The sequence below is a fragment of the Drosophila miranda genome, chromosome 3 (genome assembly GCF_003369915.1).
Source record: "Drosophila miranda strain MSH22 chromosome 3, D.miranda_PacBio2.1, whole genome shotgun sequence".
NCBI lineage: Eukaryota > Metazoa > Arthropoda > Insecta > Diptera > Drosophilidae > Drosophila > Drosophila miranda.
The window spans coordinates 23,172,448-23,193,537 of NC_046676.1; the positions used below are offsets into that span (position 1 = coordinate 23,172,448).

Consider the following 21,090-nt stretch of genomic DNA (forward strand, 5'->3'; position numbering starts at 1 on the left):
CCTAAAATTGCTAATATTTAATGGCAATAACCGTTTATTCGCATACATATATAACGCTGCACTGGGGTATTGTTTAGACAGAGATTACAAACGTATTTAAAGTCAAAGATAGATTTGTAAGGTTTCCCGGGGGATAGGCAAAGAAAACTAAGCATATCTCCAGCATTTTTGAAATATATGTAAGTATAACGTGCTAGCCTCCATAGAGTAGAGTAGTGTATGTAGTGTATGCATGCACAAACTATTCGGGGATGTGAATGCATTGCTTATACATTTATATGCATCGTATCAGGCACATATTCGGCACGCTTTACATTAAATGACTCTTAGCGAGTTTGTGCCTGGAACATATTTTGTACATTGTACATACATATATGTAATAAATATTGCATGTTTACATGCTTCCAATACTTGAATAATTGGCTTGCTTATCCTAAAAGCCTTAACCTACGTATCTATATTTGTATAAGTATAAAAAATAACAAAAATCTGTGTCAAACCGTATAAAAAGTGTATAAAAAACGCTTGAGATTGCAGAAATAAAACATAAAGCAAGTAAAGTGCGTATAGCAAAGAATATCTTGTACTTTCCTCCAACAGATGTAATTGGTTGAAAATATCCACTGGTGGAGATCGACCGAATAACCTTTACGTGCGAATATCCACATCACTGGAACAAGTGGATTTACATTCAACTTATGAATCTATAGAAATTGCTCTATGGCTGGAGTGGTGGAATCCTCACTGTCAGCTGTTCTGTTCTTGTCACAATATCTGGGTTTTTATGTTACCTTGAGTAGTGCCTGCAATAATTTGATGCAGTGCTTGGACCCATCCATAGCCTCATTTGATAGCTAAGAAAGGAACACCATTAGTTTGTGCATTTGGCAGGTTGCAATTGCTAGAAGTTGATAAATACCATAGTAAAATTTAGAAATCCATGTGGGAGACCCTCCAGTATTTCCAAGTTTACTTGGCGTCCTAGCCGTTTAAGCTTTTTAGCAAACATGACGCAGTCATCAAGGCAGGGATCCATGTTCAGGGTCTACATATAAAATCATAACATGTGGATCAATCATATACCATTATTTCGTGCTGTGAATTCTTTTGTAAACTTACGAGAATCTTTGTCTCTGGCAGTTGGGATAGCCAGTCGTCGGTAGCCCAATAGGGCGATAAAAACGGATCCTTAGGCACGTCGAAGGCAAACTCTTCGCTGGGACTGCGGGCTATCAATGCGTCCATATTGCGAACATCCTGCGGGCTAAGAGCACTGCTGCCATGAATTTCGTAAGATTTTGTGCAGCGCGACAGGGTGTTCGTTAAATTGTTGACGGCTTCTTGCCACCGACCCTGCAGCGTATCTATCGCAATGAGGTCACGTCCTGTCTCTACCAGTATGTTTTCGTCAGAAATAATCTTGCCAAGGCCATTGGACTTCACTTGTGGTGCTGGAAGAGTTGTCTCCTCGGTCGCCTCCATGGTGGCCGTGTCAATGAGATATTTATCCAAAAACTGATCAATATAAGCTGCGGATTCGAGATCCTTGGGAGGGTCTGCTGAAATCTCAACAGGGTAATGGACAATGGGCTGCGAATCGTCTTCGAAAGACACGCACGAGCTGTTGTCACCCTCGCTGTTCGGCAAATCGGTTCGTTCCACGGCTTGGCTGTGGTACGATGCCGAGGCACTGGCAAAAGTATCACTGCTCTCGTCATCTTCATCGGGGTTTGCTTCCAGAGATGTTAGTGTACTTCTGGCCAATGAAGTACGCCGACTGGAAGTTGCACTTCCCAGGGATGATTTTGGAGCATTGCGTATTTGGGCCACCTCCTCCACATGCTTAGCATTCAGCTGCAAAGTTTCCTTGGCGGGGGCGGCATAGGCACGCAGACACCGCATCATGAAGCCAAAAGGTAGCAAGGGATCCATGAGGCACAGCAAACGTGCTGGACTCGGCACAAAACTAACGAGAGTCGGACAGTAGGCCAGAAACAACCCATCCGGGATACGCACACCCTGCTCAATGCATTTGAGAGCCACTCCGATGGAGAGATTCGCACCAGCGGAGTCACCAGCACACACAATTCGCTCAGCTGTCGTTCCCAGGTGCTCGGCATTCTTCAAGAGCCAACAGTACGCATAAAAGACTTCCTGAAGGGCACGCGGAAAGGGAGCCTCCGGTGCTAGACTGTAGTCCACCGAAAGTATGGGGCAGTCCAGAGCTACAGCCCAATCGCGAAGATAGAGCTCGTGAGATTTTGATGATTGGGCCACGAAGCCACCACCATGGCAGTGAAACAATATTGAACGACTGGGTGGAGTGGGCTTGTGCCAACCGCGATAGCGGCCTTCGCCTAGCATTCCAGAGCGTCGCTTGGCGCTGAGCAGCCGTACTGAAATGGGCAGACCCGGTCCCAGATGAGCACTGGGAACTGGTATGTCCACAAATTGTATGGCATTCTCATCGTTGCCTTGGTTTTGGTTTACATCGCTGCTGTTTTGCTGCTGCTGCTCACTCGCCTTAAAGTTCTTTCGTCGCGGTAACTGAAACGGCTCCGCCGGCAGCTCGATTAGCCGATTCACCTTAATGGAGGTGCCCACGATGCTGGGCAATTTGTGCATTAGCTCCGACTCGGCCAGAAACCAGAAGGACTTGCAAAAGTCAATTTTTGCATTCTGCGAGATGTTGACAATACGCCGGGCTCGTAGCTCTGGGTTCATCAGGTACTTGCCACTGGTCCAAAGACTGCGCGTGGTTTTCACAATAGTCCCATCATCCGCCCGTGAGTAATACGACTCGGAGTAGCTGGCCATGCTGATGCCCAGGAAGCGTAGAATACCACGTATGGAGTCGCCGTACTGGAATCCCAAGCAACGTCCATAGAAACAATACTGATTGATGGTGTCGCCCAACTCGAAGAGCTGCTCCGCAGTGTGGCTGCCGCAAGCAAACAGATCTCCTGTATTGGCCGACCATTGCCGCAGTATGAGGAGATACTGCAGGCAAGTACATATCGAGGAAAGCAGCTGCGAGCAGGCCTCTACTTCCTTCATGTAGACCTTTTTCCGGAAAAACATAGTGTTGCGTGTGGCCAGCAGTTGCTTGCATATGTTGATGCCATGTGAGATGCATGCATTGGTTACGTACACGAAGCTGCGATACCCGTTCCCTGGTGTCTGCTCATCAAAGTCGTACTCATGGGCAAAGACCTCGATTTGCAGGACGAGTCGATTGGCAAGCACTATAAAGTCCTGCCAGGCAATGTGGGCGGCATGCAAGCGTTGGCCAAATTCAGTGTGATCTTTGGCAAAGAATGCGGCGTGTTCCTGGCAAGCAACAAACAGACTTCGGTACGAAGTCTGCAGTTCGGCGGGTACGTCTGATAGAGGTGGTGTCGGTTTTGGCGCCTCTTTCCCATTGACATGGTTTATTTTATCCTCTCCGTGCGCCAGTTTCAGATTGTCATCAAATTTTGCATTCAATTTATGGCTGGCCAGCTCGGCAGACGCCGCGTCAATCATTGTGCACTGTCGAAGGAAAATAAGCTTTATTAGCTACATTTAATCATATAGATAATCAATACTGCTTCGATTACTATCATTTACTACCGGACAAAGGCTTAGAGGAAGCGACAGAATATGATTGAACTGTATCGGTTTGGCCGAAGGTCGTTGGCCAGTATCGACTGACGTTAATTAGGAATGGGCTACATATGAAGTCACCATTGCGTCTGGCGGATTATAGTACTTTGACCCGATATAAGGACTTGAAAGGCATCTTGTTCTCAGCAAGAGCATTGAAAACTTTCACTTGGTAACTACGCACTTCACAAACCCACACATAATTCGGACACTTTAATTGTTGCCCTTTGTCTGTATTTGATGTTTCATGGACCAATACACTTACAGATTATGTGCTCTCGTTGTTTCCAGCCTATTTCATTTTTAATTTGTGTACCTAATCGGTTTATAACTATTGTTAATCTGATTTTGTTACAAGACTACCCAGCACCAAATTAACCGACTTGCAGTCCAGCAGTCCCCCCAGAAATATACCAAAATATAGCGTCTCGTTTTAAAATATACCTTCATTTCCAGTTATATTATATGTACATCTTACTCAATTTTGATATTCCGCCGAATTATACTAGCTAGATAGATCTCTCAGCCCTGCCCACATCATTTTATCCAATTAATGAATCTATTTTCTACTTGACTGGTTTATTTTAAATACCTTCTTTTACTGTATTTTGACTCAAACAAGGTTTAAAAAAAAAGTTCAACAAACAAACAATGTAGTTCATACGTAGCAAGTCTGTAGTTGGCGTGTAGTTACCATGTAAAAAAATGAATGTATTGGAAATGGTTTTTTCTATTTTGTAAACAATATAAAGATGAGTACTTAAAGTTAACCAGGCTTACAGGAAATTTATTTTATAATCGGAATGAGTTCAGAGTTGAGGGTCTTAGCTAGCCAGTAATATTCAGCCGAATATGAAAAACAAGGAATATGATGCAACTTCAATACAAATAATTCGTAAGTATATTTACGGTATATTTTTTAAATGAGACGGTATATTTTGGTATAATTCTGAGGGTCGACAGTACAAATTTCGCAAAATCTTTTTGTTTATAATAAATGCGAATGGAAAGGAATGCTTGAAGTTGGATCAGATAAAAACGGATCATGAGTGTCAGCATTGTGAAATACTTTGGAAGCCAGCTCGGAAAATGTGGATACTGCACAGGCATTAACTGCAGCAAATCCAATGGTAAGAACAGAAGACCGGACCAGGTGCAATGACTCAATTTGTTGTTGCTTTTAAAGGTATGCATGCATATCGCTTGGACTGCCAAGACTACCAAAATCTCATTGATCGCGGCTGGCGCAGATGCGGGAACTACTGCTATAAGCAAAAGAACAAGGAGACCTGTTGCCCCTGTTATACCATCAAATGTGATGCATTGGCATTCAAGCTGACGAAGTCCAACAAGCGAATACTTAGACGTATGAATCGATTTTTGCGTGATGGCAAACGTGACCCGGTCGAGCAGGCGGCACGCGCAGGAAATGAGGATGACGTAACTGCGAGTGTGGATGCACCTGCCAGCGAGCCGCAGCCTCAGATGCCAGATAAGAGACCAGCTGTTATCAATGTGGAACAGGCTGTGTCACTTGCAAAGGCTCAAAAATCAAAAGCAAAGCCGGCCAGAGCTGCACAGGTGCCATTAACCCAATCGCCATCGCAGGGATCCACCAAATGTGGGTATCCTTTCACTGATCTGCATACATCGAGTTTCTAATATCCTCTTCAATAGCTGCGGCGGTGATATCAAATAAGCCGTGCAAGAAAGCCAAGCAGATGCGCTTGGAACGCCGGCAGGCTAAGTTGGGTGATATCGCACAGCAATCATCACAGAAAGCATTCACGCAGGAGAAGAGTTTAACTGACTTTTTATCGGCAACCAGCGAAACAAACAAGCATCATCTGAAGGTGAGTACATTCATAAAATATTTATTTGACCGTTTGCAGAACTTAGCCTGGTTAGCGTGAATTTTCTATTTTTGTGCTATGTATTGTTTGTTTAGTTCGTGTCTGACCCTAAGTATTAGTCTCCCTATATGTAGACACACTGTGTTTGTGCTGTTTGTGTTCTTGCAGATCGTTTTGGTCGATTCCTCAGACACACAGCGTACGTGTGCCGATGAGGTACTAGCACTGTACCGAAAATATCAAGTAATCATACACAATGATAATCCTGCACGCCTCACCCTAGCTAGTATGCAGCGGTTTTTGATCAAATCTCCCCTTAAGGTAATTACATATATATGAAAAATCTATCCGCAGTTGAGTTTGGTACACGTCTATAGCGAGGAATTTAAACGGACTCTACCCGAGAGCTATGCGCTGTACAGAAAGTATCAAATAGCGATACACAATGATCCGCCCAAGGATCGGAGTGCCTACCAGGATCATCTGCAGGTGTCGCCCATGAAGGTTGCTATACAATAAATGATTTTAAATAACCCTCATATATTTATCAATATATTAAACTTTAGTTTACTTTGATTTACTTCATTGTAGAACGAAAAGCCAGATGATGGGCCCGAAATGGGCTATGGATCGTTCCATCAGCAGTATTGGCTCGATGAAAAGCTGATTGCCGTGGGCGTTATTGATATCTTGCCTGGGTCGGTTAGCTCCGTGTACTTCTTTTACGATCCAGACTACAGTTTTCTCTCTCTGGGAACATATGGCTCGCTGAGGTAGATATTCCCGAAAATGATTTAAAACGATGAAGTACTAATTCACTTCGTGTGCCTGTTTTTGTAGGGAAATCGATTTCGTACAGACGATTGCTGCCACTACGCCTGCCCTCAAATATTACTATATGGGCTTTTACATACACTCCTGTCCGAAGATGCGCTACAAAGGAAAGCTGTCTGCCTCATATTTGCTCTGCCCAGAGACTTACGTGTGGATACTCCTCACCGACGGTAGGTCTCATGCTACCATCCCATCCCTCTCGGCACTGATAACTAACGACAATTGCATTCAGTCATTCGTTCTAAGCTAGATAAAAACAAGTATCAACGCCTAAATGAAGATGCAGCTGCTAGAGATGTAAACGAGTTCTTACTTGAGCATTTAGATGAAGTACTGCTTCTGCTCGACGCCACAACCTGCATGCAGTATAAGAATTATGTTCAGGTACTGCTCTTCTCATTGTAAATCCTCTACAAGCAAGCTATTGTTATCGAATGATTTACTTGAATCTTTTCCACAGATTACTGGCACTGATAGCGATCGCGTCGAGATTATTGAATACAGCGAGCTAGTGGGAAAAGTATGTGCGCATCGCATGCTTTATGTTAACATGGCCTGAGAGCCACTTTTATTTGTTAATCTGTTATCTATCCATTTATAAATCAAAATTTATCAGTCAAAATGCCTCTTACTATTATTTCTGCTTAAAAACTAAAGGAAATTGTTAATTAATATGTTCTAAGACATGCCAAGATATATGATATGTATTAAAAGTGAATCTTCATGTGAAAATCGATTTCATAAACATGGAATTCATTAGGAAATTTTATATCTTTGCGTTGCTTCAACTAAAATATTCCTGACAACTTTGGTAAACGTCGGAAAATTAACAGATCTTATCAGAACTCATCTTTTTCGCTTATCTGAAACCAGCAGCTAAATGCATCAATTGAGTTTTATGGGCTGGCAACATTTAAAACCCTCGGATGGTATAAGACAAGTGGATAGCCCGAGGAGATAATATTTATTTTATGGCACACACACATCCACACCGTGAGATAGGCGGCCAGGAAGCTAAAGATCGCAATAAAGCTTAATATTTGGGAAAGGTTAATTATTTGGCAGACACTACACTTCATTCAGAACGAATCGGGTTCATTGTCGACTGGAACAGTTCCTCTGCAGCCTAGAAATAAAGTTATCAATAAAAAATAAATTCGTGCTAATAAAGTGACTTCTTTGCGCTTCTCTGGCTTTTTGCTGGCATTTGTCAAGTGCGCTAATTAAACAAAATATTTAAAAAATGAACGGTTTGCTGAATTTTCACAACAAAGCAAAGGCACGTGTGTTATAAAAGTATTTTTAAAAACTTCATTCGGGCTTAGAGCGATTTGGTCGACCAATTTTTCGCTATAATCAACTGCTAAATTTTTAAAGTAAATAAATCATTATAGCGTCTACTCCTGAATTTTGACAACGTATAGGTGGAGTGAAACTTTAGGAAACAACTGTTAGTCATCGTTTATTGATTCACAATTTAGCACGATTTTGTGATTTTTTGTTAACAATTTTCCCATATTTCAGCGTTTGCACAAATCGCATGCGACTTTTGGCACGCTATCAGCGAGCGGAGCGTACAGAAACAGCAACAAGTCACCCACCGTCAACAACAATTTAAAACATTTTTAACCGTTTTTTTTTTTGTACGCTGCTCTGCTACTGCTACTGCCACTGGCGCTGCTGAGACTGAGACTGCGACTGCGAGTGTGACAGCGGGCTGGGCTGCTGGTTGAGGTTTTTGCTCAAAAACGTCGTCCAAGTATATATGCCATTGGCTGTTGGCAATTCAGTTTCATTAGCTCCGCGGCGCTCTCAGCTGACGGCGTTACAGCAGCTTGAATCAGTTGGAAGTCCAGTCGTCCCAAGGAAGTCCGTACAATGTGAGTTCGATGCAGGATATTAATGGACTTCAACAAGAAAATCCAGTTTAGCTACCACAGTGGCAACACCCCAATCTTTGGACACTATTCTGTCTCTGGAGGGGGCCGTCATGGAAAAATTTCATGCGAAATTTCATGGTGAATTTGTGCCACGAAGAAATACAAAACAAAAACTTCATCAAAACTATATACAGTGTCGGTGTGTGCTGATCATCGCGTGTCGTGTTGTGCGCAATGTGTGTGCTTTACTACAGATTTTTAAGAAAGAAATTTAAAGACAAAAATAAACCGTCAAAGTCGGTTACAAACAGTACATACAAATCAGTTGTGCACAGAGCACGGGCTCTTTGAGGAGGACACACCTCCACGGACACTCTGCCGTTGCAAACCTGAATCTGTCTCTGGAGACGTGCCCTCTTCGGTCTATTTTTGTCTGTCTTGGATTGTGCGTGTGTGCCGAGCCCAACTGTACAGCGGAGCCTGAGACTATTTTTGGCTTGTCTATTTTCTATTTTTATTTAATTTACTAAAATTTGCATTTTAAATAATAACTGGTTTCGTTATTGGGGTGCGAATCATTGAACCGCGACCACCAATCCATTCGAAACAAATTCAAATTGCTTTTGGACAACTGATCTTTTGTGCCTTGGCAACAAGCCGCAACGTTTTTGAGATAATCCATAATTAAAGGAGGATATCAAACGCAATGGCGATGGCCCGATCGGCAGAACTATCTAGGTGATTGTGCAAGTCAGAGTCGTTCTTTAAAAGTATAAAATATTCAAATTTACTGTAGTTCATTATTCGAGACCGTTGGACGTTTGTTTGACAAATTAGCTCCCAATATTTCTTCATTTTTTAGTGTTATTTTCTGGCATGCGCATGCAATTTATCGAAAAAGTGACGTTGATTTAGCTTTATTGTCAAACAAGAAATATTTGCACTTACACAATATATTTCGAGTTTTTTTTAGTGAGCTACGTAATTAAAGAGTGTACTTTTGTTTCATATATAATTACCACGTGCAAAAATGCAAAAATTCAATGCGAATTAGAGCTTTCGGCTATGAGAACCAAAATTCCACAACAACAATGATCTAATCTACAACAATAACTGCTATTTTACTAGGTTCATTACAGACTATATATATATTTCGATTTGTTTGCCAGTTACGGTTCAATGCCGTCGTTGAATTCGCATGCAGAATTCTATGCAAACAAAAGCAGAACAGAAACCCAAAAACACATCCGTCCCATAGGAGTAGAGGAGCGAAAGAAATAGAGGGGGAGGAGGGGAGGGACTCTCGTGCTCGTAAACTACCAAACCATGTCAAGTGGATGACCAGCCACCAGGTCTTATGTAAATAGCACGCGTGCTGCGCATACCCATGCGAACTTTGGTTTACTTCACCTATATTTCGATTCATTAGTATATACCTGATCATAAAGCATTATGGGTGTTCGATTGCGTGTATTGTACTGTAAATCAATCAAATCAAAATTTATCATCCCCAACGATATTGCCGGAGTCCAGTAAGAATAGAGTCCACTCTGATTATGGCTAATTGACGTTTAACAAGACTCTAATGATCGCGTTTACAAGCGGATGGGCTCTGTTATCGCATGGCCACATCCACAACCACATCCATCCACACACTTCCATCCTTTTATAATTCACTCGTTATGGCTTATAAATTGTCGTGCTGCTATCATAAAGTCATTCATTGGCGGGAAGGGCAGTGCATGATGATGATGATAAGACGACGCGATCCAGATTAGACAGAAGAGGCTGACAAAACACCTACATACTCGTAGTGGCAATCGTAAGAGTATCTGACAGAATTTTTATGGAGATATTGTGCTGTGCTGATGATTTGTTTCGGCTTTTAGCACTTTTACAAACCAGAACGACTGTATTGAGCACACTAATTATAACTTGAGTAAATTACTTTCTTATGCAAGCAAAACATTCGGCTAAAGGCAATATCGAAGGTCGTTAGCAGGCTGCGTTCCTTGATCTGCTTGGAGTATAATTGAAGTGTCGTAGCTTTCAGTGCACGTATCGCCAGTCCAGTCTATACGGGTACGAGTATCACTGAGCTTGTGGTCACTGTTTTGCCATATTAGTTTTCCGAAAATTATCCATTCACATCCATGTCACGCAAGCACATGCAAATAGTTTGCCATTCAGGCGTTACCCAGCAGCTATGCAGTAGGGCCTATTATATAGGATTTTCCAATCAATAAAAAAAAAGCTGGCCCTTTCAGAACCAGCTGCTGTTTAAGCACCGATGTGATGGTGCTAATGATTGCGATAAGATGGCGCTTCTTTCCTTGAATTCCCTGAGTTCTTTTGAGAATAGAGAACTGATTGGCGGCCCGTTTAGATTGCTTATCGCGACAAGCATAAAGCTCTTATTGGCATTGCTCAGATCGATTAAACTTGTATTGGCCTTTGTTGATTTAAAGGAACAGTTGGATAATTATTGGAAAAACACAGACTCGAAATGGCAGATGAGGATTTCTGTGGTGTAGTACGGGGTAGGGTGGGGTGGTGTGTGTGCTAACCAGTTGGAAAACACCCTAATTTTGGCCCAAATGAGTTGTGTCGAAATATCTGTGTCATATCAGCAGGCGATAATTACGTTTTCTCCGCAACTCAAGTCAACAACTGTGCGAGACTTTAATTGAAACTCTTTTATAATGCAAGGCCCTATATGCATACAGATATAGTATGTACATATGTACGTGTAAGTGCACATGTTATGTACAGTATTGTAGTGCTTTCGCGCAAACATTTCCTTTGTGCGAAGTGAAGTGAAGGGCAGCTGTTTAAATGCTTCCCATTACCGGTAAAAACCTTTGCTTTGCTGTGACAAGGGGCGGTATTATTAAGTCTAAAACTACTTCGATAGCATCTGCCAAAAAGTTCAATTTTGTTAGAACAGAACGATCCGAATGAGAGTTGCATGTTGCGATGCAATTACTCTATGAATTCCGATTCTGATTCCGATTCCGACAACAAAGCCCGATTTCGATAATGTCATTGATACCCATCAAAAGCCTTCTCGAAAAATAAGCGCACGATCCGTTCTCGCATTTGATGTATGCACTTTTTTTAGTTCATAGCTCAATTTAACCGAAATGCAGCTCTCACGTGCCAGCGGCTGGAGGCAGCCGAGACGTGTTTATTAAATTTGACAAGTGTTCGATAAGCCCCACCACTGCACTCTCTACTGATACGGAGAGCGAATATGTCAGGGTTTTTGAAGTGGAGACAACACATGTAACTGAGATTATCAATTTGTCAAGAGCTATTGGCCAATTCGCATTAAAAACTTGATAGACATGTTTGGGTCTCCTGCCATGAAGCAAAACTAAAGAAACAACCTGGCATGACATCTCAATGCTGTACCACTTTTTTGTAAGTCCAGGGAGTCCCCCATTATATTAGCCCCAAAAAAAGTTGAACAAGCTTTTATCATAAAACTCTTCCTAACTGTTTTGCGCTGTTCTCTTTTCAGCTCTGACACCTGAAACAAGGCACAAAAAAGGCCATAAGAAAACAAGCCGAAATGGCCGTCATACCGTGCTGTAAGTATCCCAAGCCAATAACCGAACGCCAAAAATATTGCCACACGTTTTGATTCCGCGGAAGCACACGATTCATATGCGCATATGTCTCATCAATAACACTTCACTTCACGTGATGTGGATCCAGCGAAGTGAAGTCAAAATACCTCGAAAATCCCAATCGCAAATATTGAAAGTTGCGCATGCGCAGCTCATTAGATTGCTTCGTCAGGTGAAACAGACACAAACACACTTAGTAGATATCTTATATGATCCGCTAATTGCTCTAATGCGCTGCTAGGGGCCTGTGCCGAAATTGAAAATTAAATAATGATCTGTCAATAAACAATATTTGGTGTCGTTTTGCAGTCTATGTGCCCAAGCGGGTCAATGTGGCGATTATGCTCTTCATGGCCTGCCTCCTCAGCTACATGATGCGGGTTAATCTCTCCATAAATATAATAGCCATGGTGGAGGATACGAGCAGTAACGAGAACGGCACTGTGGAGGTCCTGCCCGACGTGAGTATAGGTTTAATCATTATCCCATTTCTTTTACATCATCGAGTCCTTCTGTTCAGTATGGTCCACGCTACAACTGGACGCAGTCGGATCAGGCTCTGCTTCTCGGTGCATATTTCTATGGCTACATGATTACCTCGTTGCCAGCAGGCACTTTGGCCGAAATGCTGGGAGCACGAAACGTGGCGGGCTATAGCTGCCTGGTGGCAGGAGTCCTGACAGCCCTGACTCCGGCTGCCGCTGCTTGGGATAAATACGCAGTGTTCGCTGTGCGATTTCTCATTGGGTTCCTCAATGGCGTTGTCTATCCCTGCTGCCACAGTCTGGTCTCCAAGTGGTCTCCGCCGGACGAGAAGGGAAAGTTTGTGGCCTCATTAATGGGGGGTACATTTGGTACAGTCATCACGTGGCCGATCAGTGGCGTTATCATAGAGAACCTCGGCTGGGACTGGGCCTTTTACATTGTTGGCATTTTCGTGCTGATTGTGGTTGCAGTGTGGTTCTACTTGGTGGCAGACACCCCGGCGCAGCATAGCTCTATAAGTCTCAAGGAGCGGGAGTACATTGAAAACAGTCTGGGCAACACTCTGAGCAATAAGAAGGTAACTGGGAAATCAATGTACAATATCAAAGGTACTCATACTCCTCGTGTTATAGAAATGGCCACCATACAAGGAGCTGATCCTGTCCATGCCGTTCTGGTCTTTGATGCTGCTCCATTACGGCAGCATGTGGGGACTGTTCTTCCTGATCACGGCCACACCCAAGTTCTTGAGCGAAGTGCTGGGCTTCAATCTGTCCTCCGCCGGTGTCCTGTCCAGCCTGCCTCATGTGGCTCGTCTGATCTGTGCCTTTGGATTCGGCGGCGTGGCAGATTGGATACGCCGCAGGGACTGGTGGACGGTTACAAAAATGCGAAAAGCATTCTGCTTGCCTTGTAAGTCCATTGACTGAATGGGAATGGAAATCGTAAAATAATTTATCCGTTTTCTGACAGCTCACATCTTGCCGGGCATTATGCTCATCATCCTGGCCTACTTTGGCCGCGATCCCTATGTTTGTGTGGCCATCATGACGATATCGCTGGGCTTCAATGGCGCTGCGACAGCCTCAAATTTGGCCAACTCCCAGGACTTGGCTCCCAATTATGCGGGCACGCTGTACGGCATCATCAATTGCGTCGGAACCACGCCAGGAATCTTTTCGCCGCTGATCGTCGCTGCCTTTACCAAAAACGAGGTGAGTACATAAAACATAATACTATGCATAGTACATTCTATAAAACCCAATAACACTTCTCATTCATTATCTTAGAACACGATCGATCAGTGGCACTGGATATTCATCATTGGTGCAGCAGCGTATATATTGCCCGCGCTGTTCTTCTGGGCCTTCGGATCGGGAAAGATACAAAAGTGGAATGAGGTGGAGACGACGGAGTCGCGCGAGGATATCGTTAACACAAAGTTATAGTTTGTGCCTCAGCGGTTGCCTGTTTGTATTCTTAGTATTAATGCCATAATTACGATGTATGCTTGTTAGCGAAGAGTCCTATTAAAGCTTTAGCTGTGTATTTATTATTACCAAATTTACAAAATCAAATCTTTCTCGATGTGAATCATAGCTCAAAATATACCAGAACTCGTTTGTCTCAGTTTGGCGCAACGACCTTAGATTTGGCGCCGGCGATCACCGTCCAACTGGTTGCGGTCCATTGCAGAAGTTAATTTAATTTTGCAGTCGATCAAAAAAACCGAATTTGACGCACATAATTAGTCAAAAGCTAATCAAATTCGAAGTCTGATTAATGATAATTAACGTCAGGGCTCTACAATGTTAGTGTGTCAAAATACAATCTCGATAATAAATTTAAAATTTCCTGCCAAGATAAGCTGAAGATGTGTACATAACATAAAATATTAAAAATAGATCCATCTGATAAAATAATAATATTCTGATGATTAATTATTTTTCCAAGTCTGGGCAGTATATCGTGATTAGAAAAATGTCTGCAAAGTTCATATTATCTTCTCGCTGAGCTATTTCAAAGTTCTTTTTATATCTCATATTAACGGCTTTAATCGGATTATTTCAACCATTCCATTAATAGGTTATATGGAGATACGGCAGGGCATTTTACTTGTATGGCTGAGCAGGCTGCTGAGAATTCTTGCTGCCATAAAACTAATTTGTCTGAAACTAAAAGTTGGGTGCTGTGAAACTCGAAGAGGGTGTATGCTACGAAACTCCTAAAGGATCTCTGGTATTAAGCTTCAAAAGCTGGAAAATATGAAGCTTAAAGCTGGTTGCTAAGATATTTAGTGGCTGTTTGCGTGAAGGCAGAACGCTATGAAACTCTTAAATTCTGACTGGGAGGAAATAATAGCAATAAGCTGGCGGCTAAGAAACTAAGAAACTCTGTCCTATATGGTATTTTTTATGCACGACAGAAAAGTACTATGGTACTCGAAACCGTTATTTGCTATCTGGCCTATTATTTAACTTTTGATTAAATTTTAGCGCAGTACGCTAAGCAGGGTACGCTGAGGTTTCTTTCTAGATATTCGACGGAATATTAAAAACGAGGAATATATATGATGGAACTTAAATTCGTCAGTATTTTTTGAAAATGAGACGGTATATTTGGGTATTTATTTGAATCGGGTATGAATCGGTAATAACCGATACTTTTAAATTATGTATTTAAACATGTACTTAACATGGAACTCGATTTTTGCTTTCGGCCAATGAAAATCGTCAAAAAAGCATTGTAAAACATGTTGCTGTAGCTTTATGTTTTGCTTAACATTTTTGACAATTTTCATTGGCGGAAAGCAGAAATGGCTTTCTCAATTTTCCACCGAAAATAATGAAAATTTAATAATGTTAGCGCAGTTCAGGTGAAAAATATAGTTTTTTTTTTTTAAGTTCAGAGGAAAGATGGCATGAATCCACAAGAAGAATTTACAATCGTTAATATTTTCCGCCATTTACCTCAAGTAGTTTAACTATTTAAATAGGTAGGCTTTAGTGGGCTAAGGTCGGTTTTTCATCATACGAGACGGTATTGTTGTTGAGGAACCAACATTGGGCAAAAAAAAAACAAAGTCAAGTATTTAAAATAAGCCTGTCGAGTAGAAAATAGATTCATTAATTGGATAAAATTATGTGGGCAGGGCTGAGAGATCTAGATAGCTAGTAATATTGGAGGGAATATCAAAAGCGAGGAATGTAGAGCTTAAATTAGTCGGTATATTCTTCAAATGAGATGGTATATTTCGGTATGTTTCTGAGGGCAGGACGGTATATTTCAACGACAAATCCGCGGTCACACTGACCGCGTCCCGTGGACTATATTTAATTTGTTTAACTAATTTTAGCCCAGTACGCAGAGTAACGCGGCGCCTGTGACTTTTTAGCACTATAAAAACAGAACTCACACAAAATGGCCGATGTTGAAGCAGTGCAAATTATTGCGGAGTCGCTGAAGCAACAGGTAAGAGGCCGAGACTGCCCCCGCACGCAAGTCTGGGATGGGATGCATTTTCTGCAGCAAATGTGCAATCTCCATGCGGTCATATCTAAGATATTAACCTATGGACGCTGATTAAAATAACTGTCGGTCCAGTGGAAATGGCAGCAGCAAGAACAACGGAGTCTTATCTAGCACCTGTTTGTTGTGCAAAGTTCAAAAACACTAAGTAGTTGTTGTTCTTGCTACCTGATTATTCTTGTTAATAAAAGTCGAACGGATTTCTGATAAAGACAATGTTCCAAAGGTTTACGAACACGACCCAAACATACTGGTGGTGCACATACCTTCGATAATCTCGTTGGGGCCCGGATTAAAATCAATAAAACTTTAACCGGATTCCAAACATTTCAATGGAAAACGTGTGCATTTTTGGTTAATATGTTTGGTTGATGTAGGGAAATAAATTGGACTAAACTATTTTATTTATTTAAAATCTGAACAAATAAGGGAGCGATGAATGATTGTCCAAACTGTGTACATATTTGGATTTGCAATTGAAAGCTTAAGAGGAAAGGAAATCTTATCGCATTCAATCCTCGAACTTTGAACTCATCCCATGATCTATCACTGCTTTTTGTTAACAGGGTGTGGACTATGTGTTTGGTATCATTGGCATACCCGTTATCGAGCTGTCTATGGCCTTCCAGGCCGCTGGACTCAAGTACATCGGTATGCGGAATGAGCAGGCCGCCTGCTATGCAGCTCAAGCCATTGGCTACCTAACGGGAAAGCCGGGCGTTTGTTTGGTGGTCTCTGGACCCGGACTCCTGCATGTGACAGGTATGGAAAACAGAGGAATTCGGCATGAAATTTGCTAATCCCACTAATCCCTATGTACACAATGCATTGATTACAGGTGGTATGGCCAATGCCCAGGTCAATTGCTGGCCTCTGATCGTCATTGGCGGAGCCACTAATCAGGATCATGAAGGAATCGGTGGCTTCCAGGAGTGCCCACAGGTGGAGCTTTCCCGCCCGTACTGCAAGTATGCAGCACGTCCTCCCACCGCTGCCCTTATCCCTCTCCATGTGGAGAAGGCAGTGCGATATGCCACCTATGGACGGCCCGGAGTAGCCTATTTGGATTTCCCCGGAAATATTTTGCAATCGAAGGCCCCCGAGGCCCGCATCTACAAGGCATTGGCCCATCCAGCTCCCCCCGTGGCCTATCCACCCCACGATGATGTGATTGCCGCGTCCCGCCTTCTGCGACAGGCCAAGCGACCGCTCGTTATTGTGGGCAAGGGTTGTGCTTATGCTCACGCTGAGAATACGCTAAGGCATTTCATTGAGAACACAAATCTGCCTTTCCTGCCCACACCCATGGGCAAGGGCGTGGTCTCTGATACGGCTCCACAGTGCGTCTCTTCCGCCCGAACACTGGCCTTGCAGAAGGCCGATGTGGTGTTGCTGCTTGGCGCGCGCCTCAACTGGATTCTGCACTTTGGACGCTCGCCTCGCTACGACAAGGATGTGAAGTTCATTCAAGTAGACATTTGCCCCGAGGAGCTGCACAACTCTGTTATCTCGTCGGTGGCCATTCAATCGGACATTCGTCCCTTCGCCGAGCAGCTGTTCGAGCAGATGAATGCCGTGAACTTCCGATTCGGCTACGAGCAGGACTGGTGGAAGCAGCTGGCCGTCAAGTGCAAGCAGAACAAGGACACAGTGCAGCAGATGTCGCTAAATACCTCGACGCCGCTCAACTACTACGCCGTTTTCCATCATTTGCGAGAGCTGTTGCCCAAGGACACGATTATCGTCAGCGAGGGTGCCAATACAATGGATATTGGACGTTCCATGCTCCTAAACGAGCAGCCACGTCATCGGCTGGATGCTGGCACCTTCGGCACCATGGGTGTGGGTCCAGGATTTGCAGTGGCAGCTGCCCTGTTCTGCCGTGACTTTGCTCCCGGCAAGCGGGTTCTCTGCGTTGAGGGCGACAGCGCCTTTGGCTTCTCGGGCATGGAGATTGAGACGATGGTGAGGTACAAGCTGCCAGTGACCATTGTGATTGTCAACAACAATGGCATCTACGGAGGCTTCGACAAGGAAACCTTCGAAGCCATTCGCAGCGAGGGCGATCTGACCCAAATGTTAGTGAGAAGATCTTATCGTACTATATCTGGGCTGTACTCAAATGCTAATCTTATCTCCTTCAGCACACCACCTTCGGCGCTGGGGGTTCAAGTGCGATACGAGGAAATGATGAAAATGTTCGGCATGCAGGGCTACTTCTGCACGGAAATCGAGCAGCTGCAGACGGCCATCAAGGCCGCAAACCAGCTTACGGACAGGCCAACCATCATCAATGTGGCGATCAGTCCATCCTCGGATCGCAAACCACAGTCTTTTAACTGGCTCACAGAGTCCAAACTGTAGGATACAATCGTCTAGATCTTAAGCACAAATTTCACCATTCCGAAAATTTTATTGCCACGAATTTTTCTGTATATACATGCAATTTTGATAACACCGACGATGGATCCTCATTGATTTGCGCGCTTAAGCTCCTCCTCCAGGCCCAAGAAGTCCAGGAACCAGTTTAAGTCCACCAGCCGGCCCTTGTGTAGGAACGGCAGCTTGGGGCACAGCTCAAAGGCAATGTTAAGTGGCGCTATGTCGGGCACCTGGTCGCATCGCATATTGAAGAATTCCAGAATATCGCGCACCTCGATCTCGCCCTGTCCATTACGCTGCAGCACCTGCAGTATGTCCTCCATCAGCTCTAAGCTGAACGGCAGACGACAGCCCCTCAAAGTCGATCTGACCTGGGCCTCACTGATATACTGCTTGGATGTCGGATTAATGTGGCTCAAATGTCCCGACAACTCCTCCACATTGTTCCACAGGGCTCGCTTCAGCTCTAGCTGGGCAGCGGCCCGTACCTGGTTCCTGTCGCAGCTGGGAGGCAGTGTCTGCTCAGCCGAGAAATAGCGACACACGGTCACTATTTCGTGACTCAACAGGCTCTCCTTCGACAGATACGACAGCAGAGTGGATCGCATGGTTTCAAAGTCTACGGTGGCAAAGTCCCCAAGATTGCCATCGGGCTTGCAGCGCAGCACAAACTGCTTGTACTCTGGACGCACTGCAGTGCGAATCTTTTGCATGATAGCACGGATGTCGGCAACCGGAAACTAAAACAGGAATCAAGCGAAGATCAAGTGAACACCTTGAGCCTTAGCTCGCTGTCGTGCACTCACCTCGGTGGGATGCTGTTCCATGTAGAGCAGTGTGAATTCATCCGCTGAATTGATGCGAAATATGTGATCCTTTAGAGTGAGAGTGCGCCCAATGTAAAAGTCATTGGCCCGATAGTACTCTGGCCGTGCGGCGCTGAACTTCTCCTGTCCTGGCACAGCAACGCGTGCCCGCTTGAGGAACTCACCGCCCAGAAAGCCAGAATTTCGTCGGGAAGATTCATAGATCTGGATAGTGTCGTCGGCCAGGAAGTAGCTAATAATAAAGACGCGTTCGCAGTTGTCGCGTATGGCGGACACCAGCTTGGCCCCGAAGCGCAAGATGCAGCCGTCGTACTTGATCAGCTTCTTGAAGTCGGCCTGCGGTGGCTTTGGCTCAACGGTGATGCAGTTACCCTCGGAGTCCTCGTAGCTGCCCCATCCGTTGTATGGCGGCAGACGACGCACTGTTCCGGCACCATGGGTGTGGGGAAGCACATCACTTCGTTCTGGAACGGGCTGAGGTGTGAAATCCTCAATGCCGTACTGAAAATGAGATGAAGTGTGAATCGTTTTGGCTTGACCTCTGGTCTCTCCACCCACCTTCTCTTTGTAGTAGCTTTGCGTGAACTGGTCGCATCCGGTTAGTACTACTGCGCGTCCAAAGACATTTAATACGGCGCCAATCTGCAGATCCTGGTCGGTGTAGTAATGTACCTGTTTCTGGCCCGTGTTCAAGGGATCGGCCACGTAGCGCACATCCCGCATGTTGGAACCCAACACATTGAGCAGCGTCACCGATGTCTGTTGACCCGGCTGCGTCGGCCCGGAGAACTCTTTGGGTAGCTTGCCTCGTTTCAGGAAAGTACTGGGTCCCTCGCGTCCGGAGTTTCGGGGAAATTTCTCCTTTATATCTATGGTATCGTCGGCCAGATAGTAGCAGATCTCCAACTTCCGCACGTCACCAAACTCGCTCCGATCGTTCCAGTAGCCATGGAATTTGAGCACTCGTCTGTCGAACTCCAGGAACTGGGCAAAGGAATGGCGCTTGGGCACGGCACTGCTGCCACTGAATGTTTGCTTTAGCCCAGAGCGTTTGCGTATCTCCGTGGTGGGATCACTAGGCTCCTGTTGCGTCTCGGGCACATGAATCCCGGCTCGATTGAGGAACTGTCTGGTGAAAATGTCACAGCCGCTGATTCGATAGACGCGATCAAAGATCTGCACATCAGTGTCCACGTTGAGGTCAAAGATAGAGATGAACTCCCGGTCCCTGGTTGGCGCCTTGGGTATGCGCTGACGGTGCACCAGACAGCCCTGCGGAATGCCCGAGTTCTCCACTTTCGGTTCGGTGACCTGCATAGTGCCATCTTCCAGATAGAAGTAGATCCTGACCTTGCGCACCTGGTACGGGGCATGGTAAATCTCGGTGAGGTTCTCCTTGAAGTAGGCGTTGAAGCAGAGCACCTGCTTGTCATAGGCCAGCCACGGTGGCAGCTTCGTAGTCACCTTCGGTGCCCACAGGGTGTTGATCTGTGCGGGCATTGGCGGGCACTTGGGATCCGCCACAATGCCATTGGGCTCCACCAGCTCCGGCTCCCGGCGATCGGAGAGCATCTGTATGCCCTGATAGTGCATAAGCGTCTGCTGTCGGGGATGGCGGCGCTTCCCGTACTACGAGGAGGAGAAAAGAGAGGAGGAGTCATGCATCTGATCCCTGCATCTGACCTAGGACCTACTCACATCATAGAACTGTGCGCCCGGCAGCAGTGGCATCCCTGGCAGTCGCAGCATAATTTTGATCGCTTTGGGATAAAATACACTTGAAATTTAGAGAATTTTGACTAGCGAAATCTTTTGCCGAAGCGTTTTGGTTACATTTGTGTCGAAAAGAAAATCAAATCTATGGCAGGTAATGCTACGCAGCTGAGATTGCACTGTGCTTTCGTTCGACATTTCTCCACCGTACCGCTATTCGATAAATGGAACAAACACTGCTATGGCAATGGCGGGGTCTCGTCATGGCAGCGCCGCACTATCCAGTCAATCATTTGCAACTGGTAGCGCT

At 44.6% G+C, this 21,090-nt stretch overlaps 5 protein-coding genes across 12 annotated transcripts; 3 read left to right on the forward strand and 2 right to left on the reverse strand.

The window, feature by feature from the left end:
* Nucleotides 1–16: 16 nt before the first annotated feature.
* Nucleotides 17–4,110, reverse strand: LOC108160005 (hormone-sensitive lipase). 3 transcript variants are annotated; one of them, XM_033392491.1, is made up of 4 exons: nt 4,090–4,110; nt 1,120–3,531; nt 920–1,045; nt 17–854 (listed from the first exon to the last, which is right to left on the reverse strand). In XM_033392491.1, exons 1-4 carry the CDS (start codon nt 4,093–4,095, stop codon nt 783–785), a joined length of 2,616 nt encoding a protein of 871 aa, XP_033248382.1. In that variant the 5' UTR covers nt 4,096–4,110; the 3' UTR covers nt 17–782. The 3 variants fall into 3 exon arrangements, with proteins under 3 accessions (XP_033248382.1, XP_017149224.1, XP_017149223.1); XM_017293735.2 differs by lacking the exon at nt 4,090–4,110 and adding an exon at nt 3,911–4,051; XM_017293734.1 differs by lacking the exon at nt 4,090–4,110 and adding an exon at nt 3,600–3,620.
* Nucleotides 4,111–4,573: 463 nt separating this feature from the next.
* LOC108160351 (arginyl-tRNA--protein transferase 1) lies at nt 4,574–7,068 on the forward strand. Of its 4 annotated transcripts, none has more exons than XM_033392492.1 (9): nt 4,574–4,775; nt 4,832–5,266; nt 5,323–5,498; nt 5,667–5,741; nt 5,853–6,002; nt 6,090–6,271; nt 6,339–6,502; nt 6,565–6,733; nt 6,793–7,068. In XM_033392492.1, exons 1-9 carry the CDS (start codon nt 4,691–4,693, stop codon nt 6,842–6,844), a joined length of 1,488 nt encoding a protein of 495 aa, XP_033248383.1. In that variant the 5' UTR covers nt 4,574–4,690; the 3' UTR covers nt 6,845–7,068. The 4 variants fall into 4 exon arrangements, with proteins under 4 accessions (XP_033248383.1, XP_017149803.1, XP_017149802.1 ...); XM_017294313.2 differs by having other exon boundaries at nt 4,575–4,775; nt 6,565–6,716; nt 6,793–6,954; XM_017294314.2 differs by lacking the exon at nt 5,853–6,002 and having other exon boundaries at nt 5,667–5,819; nt 6,565–6,716; nt 6,793–6,954.
* A 1,044-nt stretch (nt 7,069–8,112) lies between these two features.
* LOC108160352 (sialin) lies at nt 8,113–13,893 on the forward strand. 2 transcript variants are annotated; one of them, XM_017294318.2, is made up of 7 exons: nt 8,113–8,212; nt 11,736–11,805; nt 12,154–12,305; nt 12,365–12,907; nt 12,963–13,242; nt 13,303–13,544; nt 13,620–13,893. In XM_017294318.2, exons 2-7 carry the CDS (start codon nt 11,787–11,789, stop codon nt 13,776–13,778), a joined length of 1,395 nt encoding a protein of 464 aa, XP_017149807.1. In that variant the 5' UTR covers nt 8,113–8,212; nt 11,736–11,786; the 3' UTR covers nt 13,779–13,893. The 2 variants fall into 2 exon arrangements, with proteins under 2 accessions (XP_017149807.1, XP_017149806.1); XM_017294317.2 differs by lacking the exon at nt 8,113–8,212 and adding an exon at nt 11,525–11,635 and having other exon boundaries at nt 13,620–13,778.
* Nucleotides 13,894–15,632: 1,739 nt separating this feature from the next.
* Nucleotides 15,633–18,319, forward strand: LOC108160101 (2-hydroxyacyl-CoA lyase 1). The gene is made up of 4 exons (XM_017293891.2): nt 15,633–15,801; nt 16,425–16,620; nt 16,697–17,936; nt 18,003–18,319. Exons 1-4 carry the CDS (start codon nt 15,751–15,753, stop codon nt 18,220–18,222), a joined length of 1,707 nt encoding a protein of 568 aa, XP_017149380.1. The 5' UTR covers nt 15,633–15,750; the 3' UTR covers nt 18,223–18,319.
* On the reverse strand, nt 18,252–20,931 carry LOC108160100 (EF-hand domain-containing family member C2). 2 transcript variants are annotated; one of them, XM_017293889.2, is made up of 4 exons: nt 20,766–20,931; nt 19,626–20,696; nt 19,047–19,568; nt 18,252–18,980 (listed from the first exon to the last, which is right to left on the reverse strand). In XM_017293889.2, exons 1-4 carry the CDS (start codon nt 20,814–20,816, stop codon nt 18,330–18,332), a joined length of 2,295 nt encoding a protein of 764 aa, XP_017149378.1. In that variant the 5' UTR covers nt 20,817–20,931; the 3' UTR covers nt 18,252–18,329. The 2 variants fall into 2 exon arrangements, with proteins under 2 accessions (XP_017149378.1, XP_033247134.1); XM_033391243.1 differs by lacking the exon at nt 18,252–18,980 and having other exon boundaries at nt 19,053–19,192; nt 19,264–19,568.
* Nucleotides 20,932–21,090: the final 159 nt, after the last annotated feature.

Coding starts and splice junctions, on each gene's coding strand:
- LOC108160351 (XM_017294313.2), top strand. CDS start 4,691: ATGAGTGTCAGCATTGTGAAATACTTTGGAAGCCAGCTCGGAAAATGT. Junction 6,272..6,338: donor GGAACATATGGCTCGCTGAG/GTAGATATTCCC, acceptor CTGTTTTTGTAG/GGAAATCGATTTCGTACAGA. Junction 6,503..6,564: donor GTGGATACTCCTCACCGACG/GTAGGTCTCATG, acceptor AATTGCATTCAG/TCATTCGTTCTAAGCTAGAT.
- LOC108160101 (XM_017293891.2), top strand. CDS start 15,751: ATGGCCGATGTTGAAGCAGTGCAAATTATTGCGGAGTCGCTGAAGCAA. Junction 15,802..16,424: donor CGGAGTCGCTGAAGCAACAG/GTAAGAGGCCGA, acceptor TTTTGTTAACAG/GGTGTGGACTATGTGTTTGG. Junction 17,937..18,002: donor GAGGGCGATCTGACCCAAAT/GTTAGTGAGAAG, acceptor TATCTCCTTCAG/CACACCACCTTCGGCGCTGG.
- LOC108160005 (XM_033392491.1), bottom strand. Junction 1,046..1,119: donor TGCCAGAGACAAAGATTCTC/GTAAGTTTACAA, acceptor TTTTATATGTAG/ACCCTGAACATGGATCCCTG. Junction 855..919: donor GATTTCTAAATTTTACTATG/GTATTTATCAAC, acceptor TTCCTTTCTTAG/CTATCAAATGAGGCTATGGA.
- LOC108160100 (XM_017293889.2), bottom strand. CDS start 20,816: ATGCTGCGACTGCCAGGGATGCCACTGCTGCCGGGCGCACAGTTCTAT. Junction 20,697..20,765: donor CGGGCGCACAGTTCTATGAT/GTGAGTAGGTCC, acceptor TCCTCCTCGTAG/TACGGGAAGCGCCGCCATCC. Junction 18,981..19,046: donor TGGAACAGCATCCCACCGAG/GTGAGTGCACGA, acceptor TTCCTGTTTTAG/TTTCCGGTTGCCGACATCCG.
- LOC108160352 (XM_017294318.2), top strand. Junction 12,908..12,962: donor ACACTCTGAGCAATAAGAAG/GTAACTGGGAAA, acceptor CTCGTGTTATAG/AAATGGCCACCATACAAGGA. Junction 13,545..13,619: donor CTGCCTTTACCAAAAACGAG/GTGAGTACATAA, acceptor TCATTATCTTAG/AACACGATCGATCAGTGGCA.